At 39.1% G+C, this 18,391-nt stretch overlaps 1 protein-coding gene across 4 annotated transcripts in view; it reads left to right on the plus strand.

The window, feature by feature from the left end:
* Positions 1–18,391, plus strand: part of RUNX1T1 (RUNX1 partner transcriptional co-repressor 1) — a 164,410-nt gene that overhangs the window by 51,809 nt on the left and 94,210 nt on the right. Inside the window, exon 1 of one of the 4 annotated variants that reach the window (XM_060775591.2) lies at positions 6,852–7,078. The exons of the other annotated variants lie outside the window; for them this stretch is intronic. Coding sequence (XP_060631574.1) covers positions 7,072–7,078 — 7 coding nt within the window. The 5' untranslated portion in view covers positions 6,852–7,071. Of the gene's footprint in view, positions 1–6,851; positions 7,079–18,391 lie in introns of those variants that run through there. 4 annotated transcript variants of the gene reach the window in all.

Genomic DNA, 18,391 nt, shown 5'->3' on the forward strand with positions numbered 1-18,391 from the left:
AAAATGTCATTCAGAGTCCTCATTAGCATTTATTGTTGCAAGTGTGGAAGCAGAAAATGTGAAATTGGTATGTCATGAATAGCTCCACAGAGTTCTGGAGCCCCGAAATGTTGCCTGCAGTGTGATGTGGGGCAGGCATTGAGAGAAAGCTGTCCAGATGGCTGCCAGCACAGAGCAGAGCTGCAGGTTTTTGTCTCTGGTGCCGAGAGGAGGGAAAGTTCACTGGAGCATACGCTATCACCCTTTGCATTTTAACAAAACTAACTCGCTATCTGTCAAAATGGGGAGGTGGTGACACTGGAACAACAACAACAAAAGTTCTCAGTGCAATGTTTGCAGCCCTCCATGAAAGGCTGAAAGCATGTCACAAATATCAAAATGTTTCTAACAGAAATGGGGAGAAACTGTAATATTTATATACAGAAATCGTTCCCTACTGAGAGACATACTTAAAAGTGGAAAGTTTTCTCTGCCATGTTCAAAGGGATGTGGATTTCAAAGACAAATTTTAACAGCAATGATAATCCCCCTCTTTTTCGCTCCCTGAGTAACTTTAGGGTTTTATTTGTGCTCCAAATTAAATCTCTCCCCCCCCCCTTCATATTATAATTTTTTAGTTATGTGGGAAATGCATTCTGACAGTTTCTGTGGTATGTCCTGCAATGCACTGTCAGTATTGGATGTTTTGTAAGAGCAGAAATTATCATCAGTAGCCACTAGAAAGCATTCCATGGCCATCCCTGAACAAACAGCATTGCTGTATAAAAAGATGCAAGTTCTTCAGATGTTTGATCACTTTTAGTTTGCAAAGAAGATATTAACTGTGTACTATTTAAAAACTATAAAGCTGATGAAGCATGTCGCAGCTCGTAAAGTAGGTCATATTACAGGTGGAAAAACTGAGGCTAGAGATAATGTTTATACCCAAAATGCAAGAATATGAGTTTCCTAGATCTTATAACTATCAGCTCACATGGTAACATTATTATTCTCTTGTTTAATGTTCCCATCCTATATCGCATACTTCTTTCAAACAATATCTGTGTGTATGTTCTCCAAGGCTCAACACAGGCTGTTCCACTTGTTGTAGTATTCTTGTATTTGACTTGTGTCCATCTTACCAGTCAGAATGTCTTGTCTAATGCCTGTGTCTTGGTTGGAGTTGACTTCTTTATTGTTAAGTTGTATTTCACTAGATCAGTGGTTTTCAACATGTGGGTCCTCAGGTGTTTTGGCCTACAATTCCCAGAATTCCCAGCCAGTTTACCAGCTGTTAGGATTTCTGAGAGTTGAAGGCCAAAACATCTGGGGACCCACAGGTTGAGAACCACTGCACTAAATTAATATTAGTGATGTTTCATGTTTCATATTCGGCTAACCTAAGTTAGCCATCATGTGGGCAATTAACAAAGCTACAACCAGTCTCACCTTTCTCTCAGATAAACCTATAAGTGTACTAAGTGCACCATATTTGTAGATTTACACTTGATACATGTATCCGAAAAGTATCCTGTATGTTGACAAACTAAATTGTGCTTCTTCTCTCCATCACACATAAACTATCCCCTAAAATACTTGCATAAATCTCCATTTTACTAAAATAGGCATAGGAGCTAAAATCGTATCACAGCTATTTTAAGAGACAGCATCCTAATCCAGCCTTGCATTAGCAGATGGGACAAAAATGGTATGATGGGATTCTCTTCATTCCCATCTCCATTGCCTCTCCATGCTGCCTCTAAAACGGCTGTTGAGGGTTTCCTAGTTAGTGGTAGAAATCCCCTCACTGGCTTTTACTGATAAAAATACTCCCATCAGTGGAATGATAGTGTTGGATGCCACCCAGAACAAAGCGTGCCAATAAGGAAGTGTGTGGAGGAAACTCTTGCCATTTTCTACTTCTTGTTTTTTAATACATGTATTCAAAGCTGGAATCACATCACCCATCAAGGTATTTTAAAGCTCTTCCTTAAGAAGGAAGATCACCCCTTTTAAAGATTTAGTGTGAATATTGTTTCATGGCAGTCTGAAAAGAAAAATCAATTGCTCAAGTCTCTGATCTCTGTTGGAACATTTGCTGTACTCCTTTAACACAGTTGCAATATTTTAATACAGATCCCCGTAAGAAGAGGACACACAGTTTTGTCTTTTACAGAAAGGGTGAGCTAGGCTTATCTTAAAGTGGATTAAGAAAAAATGCCATAGTGGGATTAAAAAAAATAAAGCAGAGTATAAAACCTTTAGAGTCATACATTAGAGGAAGCTGTCACCAGCTGCTAGAAATTAATTCATGTCTTCATATGGTGGTGTGTTTGGTGTACATAGCATTGTCAGACTATTGCATAAAGTTAGGAAGGTATCCAAAATGAGTCTCCCCACAAGAAAAAAAAAATCCCTTAACAGTTCATCCATTAGGTGGGTTTGCCTTGTCAGAAGGATTCCTTGTGAAAACATTAATGGCTTCCAGCTGGGTGGAAAATCAAATCTTTGGGTTGGACAAACTTAGCAGATCAAAATTTGTAAAGGCCAGCTAATGCTTCTATTTTAACTTCCCGTTCACCCATAAAAGATTATTTTCCAATATGTCAGCCTCATTTGGTAGCTGGTGGCCTGAGAGTGAAAGTGGAACAAGCGAGTGGGCAAATCTGGACATTAATGAGCCCGCCCTTTCCAACTGGTATGCCACTTTGTGGAATAGCTTTGCCTCCAGATGAGGGGGTGTCCTAATGACCATTCATCAATGCTCGTTGCCTGATCATTGAGTGCCTTCTCATTCAGTTTATCAAGCCTTGCACATAAAAAGTCAGAATAAGCATTATTCAGCTTTGTTAATGCCAAGTAGGAGTAAAATGCTCCATTTGAACCCATTTTGCCCTTGGTTTTTCACTTTGTTAATGCAGTCCTGCTTAAATGAGTGTCTTTATTGGGTCAGTTAGAATATCTGAAACTATTAATTGTCTTGAATTGAATAGCTGGTGGCAGGCCAGAACAGATGGGGTAGGAAACTATTTGGTTGGGTGTATTGCTTTCAATTAGGATCAATGAGGTTTCAATGCCTTTGAATTAACTCACTTAATACCGACTGTGTGAAGTCACAGTGTATCACAACAGTCAGCTTGGAGGAGAGGGGCGAAGTTGGGAAGGCCTGCCGAAACGCAATGCTTCGAGTCAATTTCTGCCTTTGCTGCTAACAAAGAGCTTTCATTAGTTTCACGTATACAATTCAGGGGACCTCCTGTTCCTGCTAATAAGTCAGGTGTAAGCAAGAGAAAAAATGTCTATTTCAAATCTATAGACTGTGATACCAGTTCTGCACATGGTTTATTGTGCTTGCATGTATCATTGATTTCAGTCACATGAATGCACAAAGGGTTATATGCTTAAGGCTTTGTCTTATGAAAATACTCTCCTCCCCCTCCGATAATGTGGCTGAAGAACACCTTTATAAACTCCAAAATACATTTAATTTTGCAAACTGATATTTTGTTTCTGTATCGTAACAGGTCATTTGATATTATTTTGTAAGCATTGAAGATGTATAGGATAGATAATGCATTAGCTAAGTATACACAAGCTAAGACTCTTTTGTACGATGATGTTGACCCTGTTGTGTAGTCTCTTGCAAAGAATGTTTACACCTTTCTTTTATCTGCATATATTTGCATGCAGAAATGTTTTTTCCTTAGTGCGTTTTTTATCAGGAGAGAATGACATTTAACAGAATTATTGACATGAGATTGTCCATCATTGTTACACATCTTGGCCTGATTTCACATGTTTTTTAAAAAATAAAATAAAATAACTAAGTGGCACAAACGTTATTGCAGTAATTCTTAAGTGGCTGCATTAAAAAATATATTTCCCGGAATATTTATTTGAGGAGGACTGCCAAATAGGTTGCTGCTTGCCTCAGAGTATTAAATAATGAGAAGGGGGAAATGATTCCTGCAGCTGGCTGCTTGAGAAAATGCTGAAGTAGTCTCAGTTGCACAGGCATTCTGTTAGGGCCCTTCTTTAAGTAGTCTTCTAGGTGAGAATCTCCAGGGATCCAGTTTTTGTTGACGTGGATCAATTTAAATGGCAATTACTGTAGTCAGATAACAGCTTAAAAAGCCTTTTTACACATAGAAAAGATGCATAATCACATGGCATATGGTAGTGTTCAATTTTCCAAGGCAGAGCTTGAGGATTTGCAGTATACTGATATTGACCCACTTTTAAAATGGAATATCATTCCAGTTTATTACAATGTGTTGAACCTCTAGATCCATTATCTGTCCTCACACACACTACACTATTTCTAAAGTGCTTCTTTCTGTTTGTGCCTTGATGAAAGGTTCCTTATCCAATAATGAAAATATCCCCACCCATTTTCAAACCAAGTGTAACCTTGCATGTTTATTTGTGGTTTTAAAATAATAACAATGTAGGGGTTCTCTTAAAGAAGAGCTGTGTTTGTGTGCCTCTAAGTTACTTCTGACATGCTGACTCTAAGGTGAATCTAGCATGGTTTTTTCTTGGCAGAATTTGTTGAGAGTTGGTTTGCCCTTTCTTGGAGGTTTAGAGAACGTGACTTGTCACAGGTCACCCAGTGAGTGCCCAAAGCAGAGTGGGGATTTGAACCTGGGGTTCCTAGTGTCCTAGTCCAACACGGACTCAGCCTATACAGTAGGCACCTGGTATACACTGCAATTTAGTTCCAGAACTACCAGTGGACACCAAAATCTTTGGATGTTTAAGTCCCATTATATATAGTGGCAAAGGAAAATGGTGTGCCTTATATAAAATGACAAAAGCAAGTAATTAAAAAAATAGTTTTAAGCTGTAAAGGAGCCCCCGGTGGTGCAGTGGGTTAAACCCCTGTGCCGGCAGGACTGAAGACCCACAGGTTGCAGGTTCGAATCCGGGGAGAGGTGGATGAGCTCCCTCTATCAGTTCCAGCTCTCCATGCAGGGACATGAGAGAAGCCTCCCACAAGGATGTCAAAACATCAAAACATCCGGGCTTCCCCTGGGCAAGGTCCTTGCAGACGGCCAATTCTCTCACATCAGAAGCGACTTGCAGTTTCTCAAGTTTCTCCTGACACGACAAAAAAAAAAGCTGTAAATGGTGGAATCTGTAGACGCAGAATCTGTGGATACAGAGGTCTGAATGTTTTGTGTAAATGTTTATAAAATTGTCCCTCTCCTTCCTTCCTTTCTGATTTCATTGATTTTTTTCTCCAAATTCTAATAGTTAAAAATCTGTTACATGGGACATTTGACTCAGCTGAACATAGTGCCACCTTTCAAATAAATGCCATTATTTTCATTGGGAGTGATATTGGACAATATCTGTGCATGTTTCATTTCCTTAAGAACACCCCAAACCCAGCAAAAATAAATGATGAACTCGTTATTAGAAAATTTAACGCAGGCATATAGTATACACAGTCATTGTTGTGTTGGTAGTTATTCAAGATAAACCAGCATACTTCTAAGTGTGTTACTAGTCCATCAAAGATATTTCTTCTTTATGTGATAACTGGGTGTTTTTTTTATTATTTTAATGGGACAAAGGAAAGAGTGAACTCAAAACACAAAAAGGAAAGAAATCTGTAAAACAGAAGCATTTTAAGGATACCCAATACAACCGCCTATTAGAAATTTTACATAAATGCATACACCTGAAATATCATTGAAAATTTCAAAGATGAATGCTGTAAAAAGAAGAGAGAACCTAAATCAAGCTACTAAATGTTTTTTTGTGTCTGGAGGTTTTCTATGGGCTTACATTTGAAGAGCAGTGTGTGTTTTGGTGTCTGTTGTTTGAGGTGGGGGAAGAGATATACAGTTGGCTTTCTTTTTTGCCTGGAATTTCACGTAAGCCTAAATGTGCTGCAGAAGGTATGCGAGTCAGGCGTACATTTCTCCTGTGAGGCAGAGGATGTTTTACAAAGGACTGAAAAGGGACTGCTGAGAGGAAAATAGCCAGCTTTAGATAAAGCACTGTAACAAAGACTTGTAGTTTTATGTATCATGGTGTCCATTAAAGCTTAATAGGGAAGAGTGCATTGAACCTAGCCAGGCATATGTTATTCATGTGAAGGATAAACATTTAAGGGGAGTGTAGAAATCAGAAATCGGGAGGACATGATTGTTTAGCTTTTGAAAAAGCTTTACAGGGAAGATTTTGTTTTCATCCCCCATGGATCTCCATGCAAGGTAAAAGAAGAGTAAGCCGCAAATGTTTGGAACATATCAATGCCGGAATCCCAGGGGGTTAAAAGCATTGTAGTAAAATGAAAGTGGACTGCCTCTAAGTGTGTTCTATTTTATACATACCACTGAGAAGCTGACAAATGGAATGATTTTGATACTCTGTTCACTCTGATAAAATGACACATCAATAGCAAAAAAAAAAAATCTGTTCTTTAAAAAAGACGGGGAAAAAACACAACAAACTTGTGCGCTCGCACGTATTATGAATTTTAAACTGTAGATTCAATCCAGGCTTTCGGTCTTTTGGATTGTTTGTTTATTTTTTAATTATTCCAATTCAAATTAAATGGAATAAGGGAGGGAGAGAGGGACGGTAACCCTGGTTTTACTACAGGCTCTCTATCATCAAAAGGGTTAAGTTTTATAGGGGGGAGGAAATGAATAATTCAGCATTGGGCTTTATCACTTTGCATTTTTACTGTCTATTTTTTTAGTCCTCTGGAACTTGCTGTGAAAGGTACAGTACGAGGAGTCAGCTGAGGGGGTTGTGATAATTTGCACACACACATCCCTGTCATTGTTCTGCCTGAAGAGACGGGGCTGGGTTCAAGGCCACATGTGCTCCTGTCATCATTCACATTTCTGCTCCAAGTGCAATACAGAGTGTCAGCTCTCCATCTGTCTTTGCCTGGCAAATGCACGCGCCCAGCATCCTGCCTCCAGCTACACTGCCACAGCCAGTTAGGGATGGCCCTCCTTGCTTCTCTGCGCTCATTCCAGAACAGGAGGCGCTGAGTCCCAAATAAGCTTGCTTTTAGGAGAGAGAGAGAGACAGACAGCGCCTTTTGCAGTGAGCCGGGTTTTATTCGAGATGCCTGGTGAGTGCTTCTTCTTTCTCTTGCTCATTCTCTCTCTCTCTCTCTCTCTCTCCATCCATCCACCCCCCTCATCCCTTTTTCTCCTTGACGGGAATGAGAAAGCTCATTCGTTGCATAGTTGGATTTTTCTGCTTGGGAAAAAAAAAATAAAGATTACATACAGGGTGGCATGTGCAAAGAGCAACTGTAACTGCTAATTGTAGCATGCGCATGAAGGGATCTGTGCATAATGTGTGTCTATGCGTGTGTGAAACTAAGCAGTGTGTAATATATTGTGATGCTGAATACAAAATGAAGAAGGGAAAGTGGCAATTCTAGCTGCAGGAATTCTGAGTGGGTCTGAGAAGAAATATCGCTTCTATTTATCTCCTATGATTGAGCTGTAGTCTCTATTTGTGAACCTTAGATTTATTGGGAGAGATGACCGGTGTGTGTGACCCATCAGAAGAAAACGGTGAATGATCTCTTTGAAATGCTGCTTATGCTAGAGAAATGAAGTGAGAGGGAACACAACAAAATATTTCAGACTTTTCACTGAAACCCAGTGCCTTCGGCTGCAAGCCGCTGCTGAATGTCTGAACTGTATTTCTCTTTTATAAAATCTTCACATGTTTCTGCTGAATGGGTGAAACTGTTGTGGGAGTGGAAATTTTTAGCATGTCAGTTTCCTCCTGAAAATATTATCCTTGGATCCTGACCTCTTGCCTAATTGATAAATGGAGCTGCCACTGGAAATATTTCATCTGTGTAGGCTAAATTATGTGAAAGGCTTTCTTGGTGGGGGAAGTTACTATGTCTGAGTGCATGGGAGGTGGGAGAAAAGAATATCCTTTGTAAACCAAGGAAGAAAGGATTCTTTTGGAGAATCCTAGAACAGCCTAGACATGCTGGAAAAATTAAATTAAATTATTTGAATTTTAAAAAGAGAGGAAAAAATAAGGCAATGAATGATTCTGTAGCTGGCTGGTTCTTTGGAAGAGGAGGAAAATGGAAAAAAGGGTGTCTTTGCTGAGGAAGTATGTAGTACTGTGTACCCATCACAGATGGTGTTTTGAAACAGTATCTGCCAGTTTCCTGTGACCACAGTTGTATGTAGGTATTGCCAGTTGTTTGAAGATTTTTTTTTCTCCTTTGGGATGAGGATGCATGGTCATATCCCATCATCAGTGTGTTTCTTGTTGTTATTGGGAGCAGAGAATCAGCAAAGTGATACTGTATAGGCTCTGAGAACAAGGCTGGAATATGGACAAATTAATTTGCATAGATGACAACTGAGAATGAGGAAAGGCTGATTTTAACCTTTCAACTTGTAAATGGCAATTTACATATTTTGCATTCTGAAGGGACTTGTTAGGAACCTAGCTGTGACTGGGGTGATCCTTCAGTGGAGGAAGCTGAATAATTGTTTGCAGGAATATCTTGCACATATGCTTGTCAATGTGTATGTACTTGGAAGTGTTTATTTACTGTTTCTTTTCCTTTTCCTATATTGACATGCACTGTATCAGACGTGAATCACCTTGTGACTTTTAAGCTGTCATGAAGGATCTAAGGATGGAATGTTTTCAAAACCTCTCTTTATGTTTAAGCCATTGGCTCTCAAATTACTTACTCTACCTGCTGGTTAAATTGTCGTGCATCTTTTTTAAAGAAAAAGATCAAACTACACGTGTGCCTACATTCACTTATCAGTTTTGTTGAACTTAATAATTACATAAATTTTTAATTGCCAGCAAGCTCTTAAAGTGCCAGCAAAAATAAAGTGCAGTGGGGTTTTTTTTTTTTTTTTGGGTCTCTTAATGTCAGCTCTGAGTGTTAGAAAACCTTGCACTTGGATACAGAGAATACACTAACAGCTGTGACTGGGAGCATGTGCCAGAATAGAGATACTTGAGCAGATCTGACACTTGGCTATTTTTGACACCCATCTGTACTCCTCCCCTCCCTCTTTTAGGATGCACTGCCTCTCAATCTGTTCACAGCATATTTCAGCCTTTTATTATTGTGTTGTTGGTATTTTTTTTCCCCAAATGGGCATTATTAGCCATCTGGGAGAGATTTTGTATTTTAAAAATGAGCATATTATGTTCAGGAGATTAAAGGGATGTGTATTTTTATGTAATCCGATATTATGTCACTGCAATTTTGTCTGTATATGTGTGTGTTAGGTCCATAAATGCACTGACTTTTGGGAAATGTCCTTGGAACCAAACCAGACATTGAGGATTCTTGTACTTCCATAATAAATGTAATATAAGGTATCTCTCTTCTTGGCTTTTCTGTGCAGCAATAGCACTCATAAAGAATGGCTTTGGGATTGCAAACAAATGATTGTTGGCCTTGGTTAGCTACAAACATTTGCACTGCTTGGTGCTGATGTCTGAGATACTGCTACTGGTGACACAATTAAAATTCCTTTAGAAGTTAAGTCTTTGGCTTTAGGAGATTTTCATGAATCCATAGGAAGCCTAGTTTACACTGTTGTGTCAACCTATTTCCAGATTATACCATAACAAAGTACAAATGGGTCAACATAGAAAACCAGACATCACAGAAATGGATTCTAACCTCATATTTTTCCTAAATATGAGGGAGGCAGGCAAGTGGAAGCATTCTGCCCTGTGAACTGTCACCAGCCCTATGAATTGGTAGTTAGCCAGGATTCAGGCTAATTGTTATAGAGAGAACTAGGCCATAATTTACAAGAAATGGGCTTCTTCAAAACAACAACAATACTATATTATGTTGATCCTGCATTTCTATACAAATTCTTGGGGGGAGTAAGTCCCAGTGAACTCTAAAGCACTTACTTGTGAGTAAACATGCCTGCGACTACACAGTAGGTATTCTTAGACTCCCATGTGTTGTTGTTTTGAATGAAATGCCAGCAGAAGTCAAGTTGTGTGTTTACTCTGAAAGGTTTGAGCCCCCCACCCCCTGACTTTTGGTTACAAACCTACCAGTCATTTTCTCGTACTTTCAAAAGAGCAGATGTTGGCCTACAAACTGTTTTATTATTGCCCATGGCAATATTCAGGATGGTTGCCTTAAAAGGACAACCACTGATCAGAGTCATTGTAGCCCAGAAATAATGCTGTTCTTTCAGGAGATGGCCGGCATTAGGTCAGACCACCCCTTCTTTACTTCTGCTCTCCAGATGTGGCTGCAAAACTTTTTAAGTTCATGTTTCCAGAAAAAAAGGGTTGTTTTCAGAATCTGGTTTTACTTAAGACATCTCCGTCCTGGAGTGCATTTCATAAATTGCCCACATATTTTTCTTAGCAGAGAACTTAACTGGCTATAATTTTTAACACATGGCCACATCATGTGATATTTTCAAAACATTTGCACACAGCTTTAAGAAGGTCCCAGCAGAAATGATCCATCATCTCACAGCCAGCCCATTTTAACAGGGTATCTGCATTTTCCATTTAGCAGAGCTATATATTATTAGCTTACATTTTGGGTAGTAAAACATTGCATTGCTGATTGTAAAACATGGACTTTATTATCTGCTGAAAATTGATTTGGCATTTGTAGCCACTGTGTACTAGAGAAGTCTTTCTGGTTTTAACATTAATGCAAGGAAGTGATGATATGTTTAAAGAAATTGCCATGGATGTACAACTGTTAGTGTCCTTGTAATTTAACCTTGGGATGCTCCACCTCTTTGAGGAGGTGTGTTTGTATGTTTTTGTTTGTAAATGTATATAAATATGAGGATACAGCTTACAAACTCAAACACTATTAACTTGCCCCTTAACCCCTGAAATAACGAGACAGACAACAATGGTATGGATTCAAATTTGGGCAACTTTATTAATTTTTACCTATTTAAACTTTACCTGAACTAAACTATGTGGTAGGAACTTGGTGGCAAACCGAGGCAGCGTCCTCGGCTATTTAGTGTGTAATATCTGTGTGCCCTGGATCCCCAACCGGGCCACCCGAAGGTAAAAGTCTGGAGAAGCCTGTCTCAGCTTATTGATATCAGCCTCTCTTATTTCTGTGCCAAGTGATGTCCCCTCACCCATTTGCTGACCTCTAGGTGAGTGTTTGTTGCACAATGACCCCCACCCTTAAGGGGTGCCTTGCGTATACCTCCATGTCTGTGTTTTCCTGAGCTATTTATGCTAACCTAATTAAACCGGACCACCCCAGCTAGCCCCTAATAACAGTATAGGGTAGGTGGAAAAAAACCCCAGAACATGAGGGGCAAAAAATTCCTACCCGGCTCCAACGGGCAACCGAAAGTTATAGTGTCAATGGGCGGGTGTGGTGGGTAGCAAGTCTTCAAAGACTGAAGGAGGAGGCTGGCTCGAGAGCTCAGCCAGCCCCCGCCCTCCTTCCAGGAGGTTCCATAGGAACCTCCCATTTCTCTCCATTCAGGGGGAGGGGCAAATCGCTCCCCCCACCAACTTCGTTGGTGTGGAGAGTCCCTTGTCTCAATTCTGTTTTCACTTGCTGTTGCTATGCTGTTATTTTAAGACAACATAGTTCTTTACAAGACGTATTTTTACTATTTGTGAAATCTATGTCTGGAAATATTTCAACTCTCTTCATCATTGTGTTGGTCATCGTACTTAATGCCTTTGGGTAACTGATAGTTTTGGACAGTGAGTACAAAATCCCAAGGAATTCTTTACCAAATACTTCTGGCAACCTAGATTTCAGAAAAAAACATATTGAGAGTTTGAGAAATTCATCCAAATATTTCTCAAGAGACATATGATTACAGGCTCTATTATCACTCTTGCTAATCATAATTTCTTATGCTGACTCTGAGTGTTTTTTATTTTTATTTTTTTTTAAAAAAAAACTGGGCTGTGGCAGGGATGAAGTCCATATGTGGCATATTGCCCAGTACATTCTAGGGTGTTGTCATTATTCACAGGACAACAGCATGCAGTCTTCCTAAAAAGGGACACACACCCCTTAAGTTCTTCAGTTTCATAAGTTACTTCTTACAAGCAAAGGAAAACAATAGGAGCAGCATGTTTTGCCAGGTCACATGTTCAAATACTGAAGAACATTTGTGTGTGTGTGTTCGCAGATTGCCAGCCGAAGCCCAAAATTTCCTTGAGTCTTGTGGCATTATATAGTTGAAGGAAAGGTTGAGTCTTCAATCCTATGCAATACACGTGGTCCTGGAAATATGCCCATTAAACCTGCTGGGACTGATTTCATTCTAAATAAATGTCAATATGATTGTATTCAAAGAGATTGAGTTCTTACAAGCATGTTCAATACTTGCTTCCATTGTATTACATTCTAGCTTTGCACTCCTTGTGATCAAGCTTGTATGGTCAATGTGTGCAGGACAACGAAGTGGAAACATGACAGCAAGTACTGTCCCTTATCACCTGCTGTACAGTGCTGAGGAACACATAAAGCCATACACAAAGGCTCCTGCTATGATCACACATCCTTCCCACCTGCATAGTCAGTATACTCAGCCAGGAAGGCATATAAGGCTTTCATAAGCTTCTATTAAATTTGCAAATGGTCTCTATTGTAGAGTGCATCTCTATGGTGATATAAGGGTATATGGAAGTTCTACTAGTGGTATGGTAGCCCTGTTCACACACACACACACACACACATTACTGTCATTACTCAGCCATCCACTGTTGTACATAGCTATATTACTGTTATATGGGGTTACCTTTAAAAAGCATTTGTAAACCTTTGAACTGCTGTAACACACTGTATCTGGGGCTGTCTATGGAAAGTGTTTGGAAATGTTAATGAGTTCAAAATGCAAATTCCTTCACTGGCTACTGGTACAATTCAAAGTGATGGTCATGATCTACAAAGACATATACAACTTGGGTCCAAGTTAGCTGAAAGATCCCATCACTTGAAATGAACTTGCCAGAGGTTTAAGATAGTCAGGGGGAGGTTTGTACTCAGTCTTGCTACCTTCACAGGCTCTCTGGTGAGGACATGAGAGAAAGCCTACTCAGGCCCCATCTTCACTGGCATATTTCCCAGTCAGGCTGACATCTAAGGATATTATAATCCAAGAGTGCTGCTGTTTCTTTTGACTATAGTTTTAATTATCATTTTGTATTTTAGATGCATTCACTTTTATATGAAACGAATAGTATTAGCTGGCTTTAGCATCATGTTTTGCAGAAAGGTGGGATATCAAATCAATCAATCAATCAAACAATTATAGACCACACCTTGATGTAGACTGAAAGATTTGTTCTGTAAAGGTGTAGTATTACTTTAACATCTTTACAGTCTGTCCTTTTTACCTTGCCTGTTGTGCTCTTTCCTGAAATGCACATGTAAATTACTACAAGATGGACTTGATTAAATTAACTTAAACCACCTGCCCTCACCGTGCCTCAGTTGGGTTGTGGCCCAGACCTGTAATGTTTAATTCTCTGATTTTGACATTTTATGAGCCAAAGCAGATTAATTCTTCCTTACGTGATATCAACATGGCAGGAAACTGAGAGACGTACAGTGGCCACACTTTGATCTGGTGTGAATCAAGTACAGTTCATACTAAGTGTTGACTGTTGTGCTCAAGGAAAATGAGTTTTTGCTTGAAATCATTCTTCTGGGTGAATTAGAACACACTTTTTAACTCACGTAAAGCACAAAAAAATGTGAAGTAAATATGCACAAAGAACACATAGACAGAAAGCTCTATTGTGAAATGCTTATTTTGAGGGATGGGGGCTATGTATGAGTATTAGCTTTACGTAGGACAATTCAGTCAGTAATGCTTGTAGTTTATTCCTGAAGTCTGAAATTCTGAATAGGTTGCCTGTGGGTATCATTATGCCCTATCTGCATATTTCTGGGTTATAAATGACAATGACATAAAATCTCTGAACTCTCCCCTATCTTACCTGACAAAGTAGTCCTACTATTCTGATTGGACAGAAAATTTCATGAAAAAATGAAGGGGAGAGAAAAGCAAACTTGGTCTCTTCTGGGCACTGGCAATTCTGCTAAGGTTGTCTTCCAAGACAGTGTCATCCTGGTTCAGTACAATATTCTTTCTTCTTGTATGTAGATGTTATAAATACATGTTTTAATTAAAGCATGCTTATATGTATTTCACAATAGTAGGCAAGTTCTCTATGTTTTATTTAATTTATTTTATTCACTTAGTCGACTGTGACTCAGGCATCTAACAACATCTTAAAAACATTACAAATTAAAACTGTAAAACAAAAGCTTCAGTAAAAAGTACAAACTTTACTTTAAAACGTTTGGAACCAGCTACAAGAAAGCCATCTCTTTGTTCTTAGCAGATAAGCCTGAGAAGTTGATGGGGCAAAGGAAAAGATTCTTCAGTCTATTTTAGAGCTCTAATGTGTTTAAAAATGTCTACATGTTGCCGAGTTCCTTTGTTTCTCTTTCAGAAACTAGGTGGAAACTAGGAAGACATGGAAAAAATATTTCCAGGGCCTAAATAAAGAAAGTGAGAAAGAGGTGTTTAGGCGGGGCAGGAAAAACAAGAACATACGTAGTTGGTCTTTGTGGGGTGCGGGAAGAAAGTGTATTAATTTCACTGGCATTTATATAGAGGTGATGTGGCTAAATTAGTTTGCTTGGCTATTAAAAATGAGTATTCCATTGCCATAGATGGCTGGATTTGGGACCCAGCCCAACTAAGTTTGCTTGTCTTGTAGCCTCACCCAGTTTTTGTTCTTTTGGATAGTTCACAGTTGCAGAGGTACTCCAAATCAATGGCAGCCATTGCTTTTACTATGCCTATGGCACTTTCTTCACCCACTGAGTTTAAGTGTCAGACTCAAGGCCCACAGGCCAAATCAGGCTCTCTGTGTCATTTTATGTGCCCCCGCCCCCCAGATGCTAGAATACAACTTCTTTACTCCTCATCATTAGACATCAGTTAAGTACAACCTAAAGAACAGTGACCACCGTGTTTTTTAAAAAACTATAGTTGGACCTCAGTATCCATGGATTTGCAGCCCATAGATTCAACTACTCAGCCATAAGGTTGATGTGGCCCTTGATGAAAATGAGTTTGACACCCCTGGTATGAAATGTTGGAGATTTCTGCTCTGACCTTTTCCATTGCTTACAATACGTTTGCTCAGAGTTCAGTGATATTCAGTCTGAATGTATGCAATACAACAGCTGACATGGAGGAGAAATAATGGACTCATATGTTCCAGCTGGCTTTGTAGACAATATTTTACCATATTGTAAAAGTTTTCTAATTTTGATACTTGTAAGGGTATTGAATTTTTATTCTCTTACGTAGTCAACGGCTTCTTACATATTGAGGTTTTTACATTTATTTGTTTTCTTCCTCCAATGGGGTTTTTATATTTATTTATTTTACTTTGAAGTGCTGACAACATGTTTCACACAGTGCAACATATGCTTTCTTTAGCACGTTGGACAAAAAAAATGCTATGCATATATTTAGGAATGCTCATTTGATTTTTGTCCCTCCCCCTCATTTAGCTTGTGACACTTTTGGCTGGGTAGATAGACAGCCTTTTTGTACACAACACTTCCAAGGCAAGGTTATACAGTCTGTGCATGTTTTGCTGCTAAAAAACAAGGGTCCAGTCCACTAACCATTGTTGCAATGCAATACCATTGATATTGCTTTTCTGAATCAGAGCAAGTGTCCATCCTGCCTAGCATCTATCAGGAGATAGATACCTGCCATGGGAATAACTAAAAAATGTATCACAGTTGCACCCTTTTATTACGTCTGGTCCTCTTTAGGAATAGGTGTTATAACTAATTTTAATTTCACATATGTTGAATCAAAAAAGCAACAAGCAATTCATTCCCTTTCCTTCTTGCATTAATCACCAAATAATAGAATTGGAAGAGACCACGTAGGCCATCTAGTCCAACCCCTTGCCATGCAGGAAAAGCACAATCAAAGTACCTCTGTCAGATGGCCATCCAGCTGCTGTTTAAAAGCTTCCAGGGGTTTTAAAAGCTTCCAACACTCTAAGCCAGAGAGTTCCACTGCTGAACAGTTTGTATGGTCAGGAATTTCTTCCTAATGTTCAGGTGGAATCTCCTCTCCTGTAATTTGAATCTATTACTCCGAGTCCTAGATTCCAGGGCAGCAGAGAACAAGGCTGCCCCCTCTTCCTTTTGTCATTCTTTCAAATATTTATAAATGGCTATCCTGCCTCCTATCAACCATCTCTTCTGCAGGCTAAACATGCCCAGTTCTTTAAGATGCTACTCATGGGGCAATATTCTCCAGACCTTTGATCATTTTAGTTACCCTCTTCTGGACACCTTCCAGTGTAGTATCTTACATTTGTCCTTGTTGAAATTCATTTTGTTAATTTTGGTCCAAGTCTCTAATCTGTTAAGGTCATTTTGAATTCTGATCCTGTCCTCTGGAGTATTCTCTATCCCTCTTAATTTGGTGTCATCTGTGAACTTGATACACCCTCTAAACTTTCATCCAAGTCATTAATAAAGATATTGAACAGTACTGGGCCCAGGACTTAACCTTGCGGCACTCCGCTAATCACTTCTTTCCAGGATGAAGTGAACCATTGGTTAGCACCCTTTGGGTTTGGTTGCTTAACCAATTACTGATCCACTTAACAGTAGCATTGCCTAGCCAACATTTGACTAATTTGCTTGCAAGAAGGTCATGGGGGACTTTGTCGAAGGCCTTACTGAAATCAAGATATGCTATATCCATAGCATTCCCTGCATATACCAAAAAAGTGATAAGATTAGTCTGGCATGACTTGTTTTTGAGAAATCCATGTTGACGTTTAGTAATCACAGCATTTCTTTCTAAGTGATTGCAGACTGCCTCCTTAATGATCTGCTCCAGAAACTTTCCTGGTATTGAACCAGGAAACTTTCCTGGTATTGAACTTGGTTTTGAACCAAGTACAGCATCAGAACATCCAGAAATAACAAACTTAAGAAGATAATTATATTTTAAATAAATAATTTCAGAGGTGTGGCTCAGGCTATTTCATACTGGAATTATTGCAAATCAGATCTCTTAAGACATTCCTAGTTCCTAGAGCAAACTACATTCCTAGAACACACTACAGGCCACCTGCTGCAATGCAACCTGAGCCCTGCCACATGCACAATGGAGGACCTTCTTGCAGCAACACCAGAGGCACTCCAAGTGGCCAGCTACTGCAAATGATAGTCATTTTGAGATCTAGGGGAAGGTTTTTAGTATAATCAACTACATAAGAAAATATTATGCTTTTGGCTTTTCTTAAAATTTCCCAGGTTTTACACCTTAGGAGGAACTTGCACATTCGCTTTGAAATTCGTATTTTGCAAAATTATCATGGAATCAGAATGGGCCATCCAGTGGAAGCCCCTTGGGAGTGCAGGACATTCAGAGCAAGAGTGCTCCAAACAGATGGCTGTAAATAGAGGTGTAATTTTTCACTAATTTTTTTCTCCTTTTTCTCTCCCCCTTACAACAACAACTAATCCATTCTTACTAGCTATAAAGCTTGTTTATATTATGTGTATTCAGAACAGGAAGAAACACAGAGAATGGCAAGAGCAAAAAAAATTGAAATATTTAAAAGGCAAAAATCCTGGTGACTGGGCAGGTACAACATTATCAAAGGGAAGGTTTTTAAAAAGAATTAAGATCAAGTGTCTTAACGACACTGTTTATTTTTCTTGTTGCTTTCTTTGTGCCATGTGTGTTGATATACATTCTCCAGGCATTCCCGAGTTATTTTCTACTGGCATCTTCTTGTGGTGCACCTGTTACGTTCTGTGGCTATACTGTGAGCAAAGAGAAATTAGCTGACAAAGACTATAGTGCAGCACTGAAAGGAGCCTTCATGAAATGCTACACTTCAGATTGTGATAACAATATTTGTGAATTGTTCCCTCATATAAAATATCTGTGTCTAGAAAGTTAGCAAGTCAGGGATTTCCACAGATTTTTTCCTGCCAGTTATCAGACCTGTTGGGCTTTCTTTCTCCTTCTTGCTTTCTTGCGCTTAGTCCATTTCAAAGCTATTTTGCCAATATATATTTCATAAAGTGGTAAGAGCAAAAGGTAACCACTGGCTGGTTTATGATATTACCTCATTATAATAGCAAAAATGATTTTTTTTTTCTTTTTGCAGCTAAGCTTGCTCAACAATGGAATATATTCGGTTATTTTTTGCACTTGTAATCACATTAACCTCCATTAAAAATCCCGATATTTATTTATTTAAAACATTTATATTCCGCCCTTCTCACCCCAAAGGGGACTCAGAGCAGAGCACAACATATATACGGAAAACATTCAATGCCGGGATAAGAATTCATATTCGCATACATAAAACA

The sequence above is a fragment of the Anolis sagrei genome, chromosome 4, assembly GCF_037176765.1.
Source record: "Anolis sagrei isolate rAnoSag1 chromosome 4, rAnoSag1.mat, whole genome shotgun sequence".
NCBI lineage: Eukaryota > Metazoa > Chordata > Lepidosauria > Squamata > Dactyloidae > Anolis > Anolis sagrei.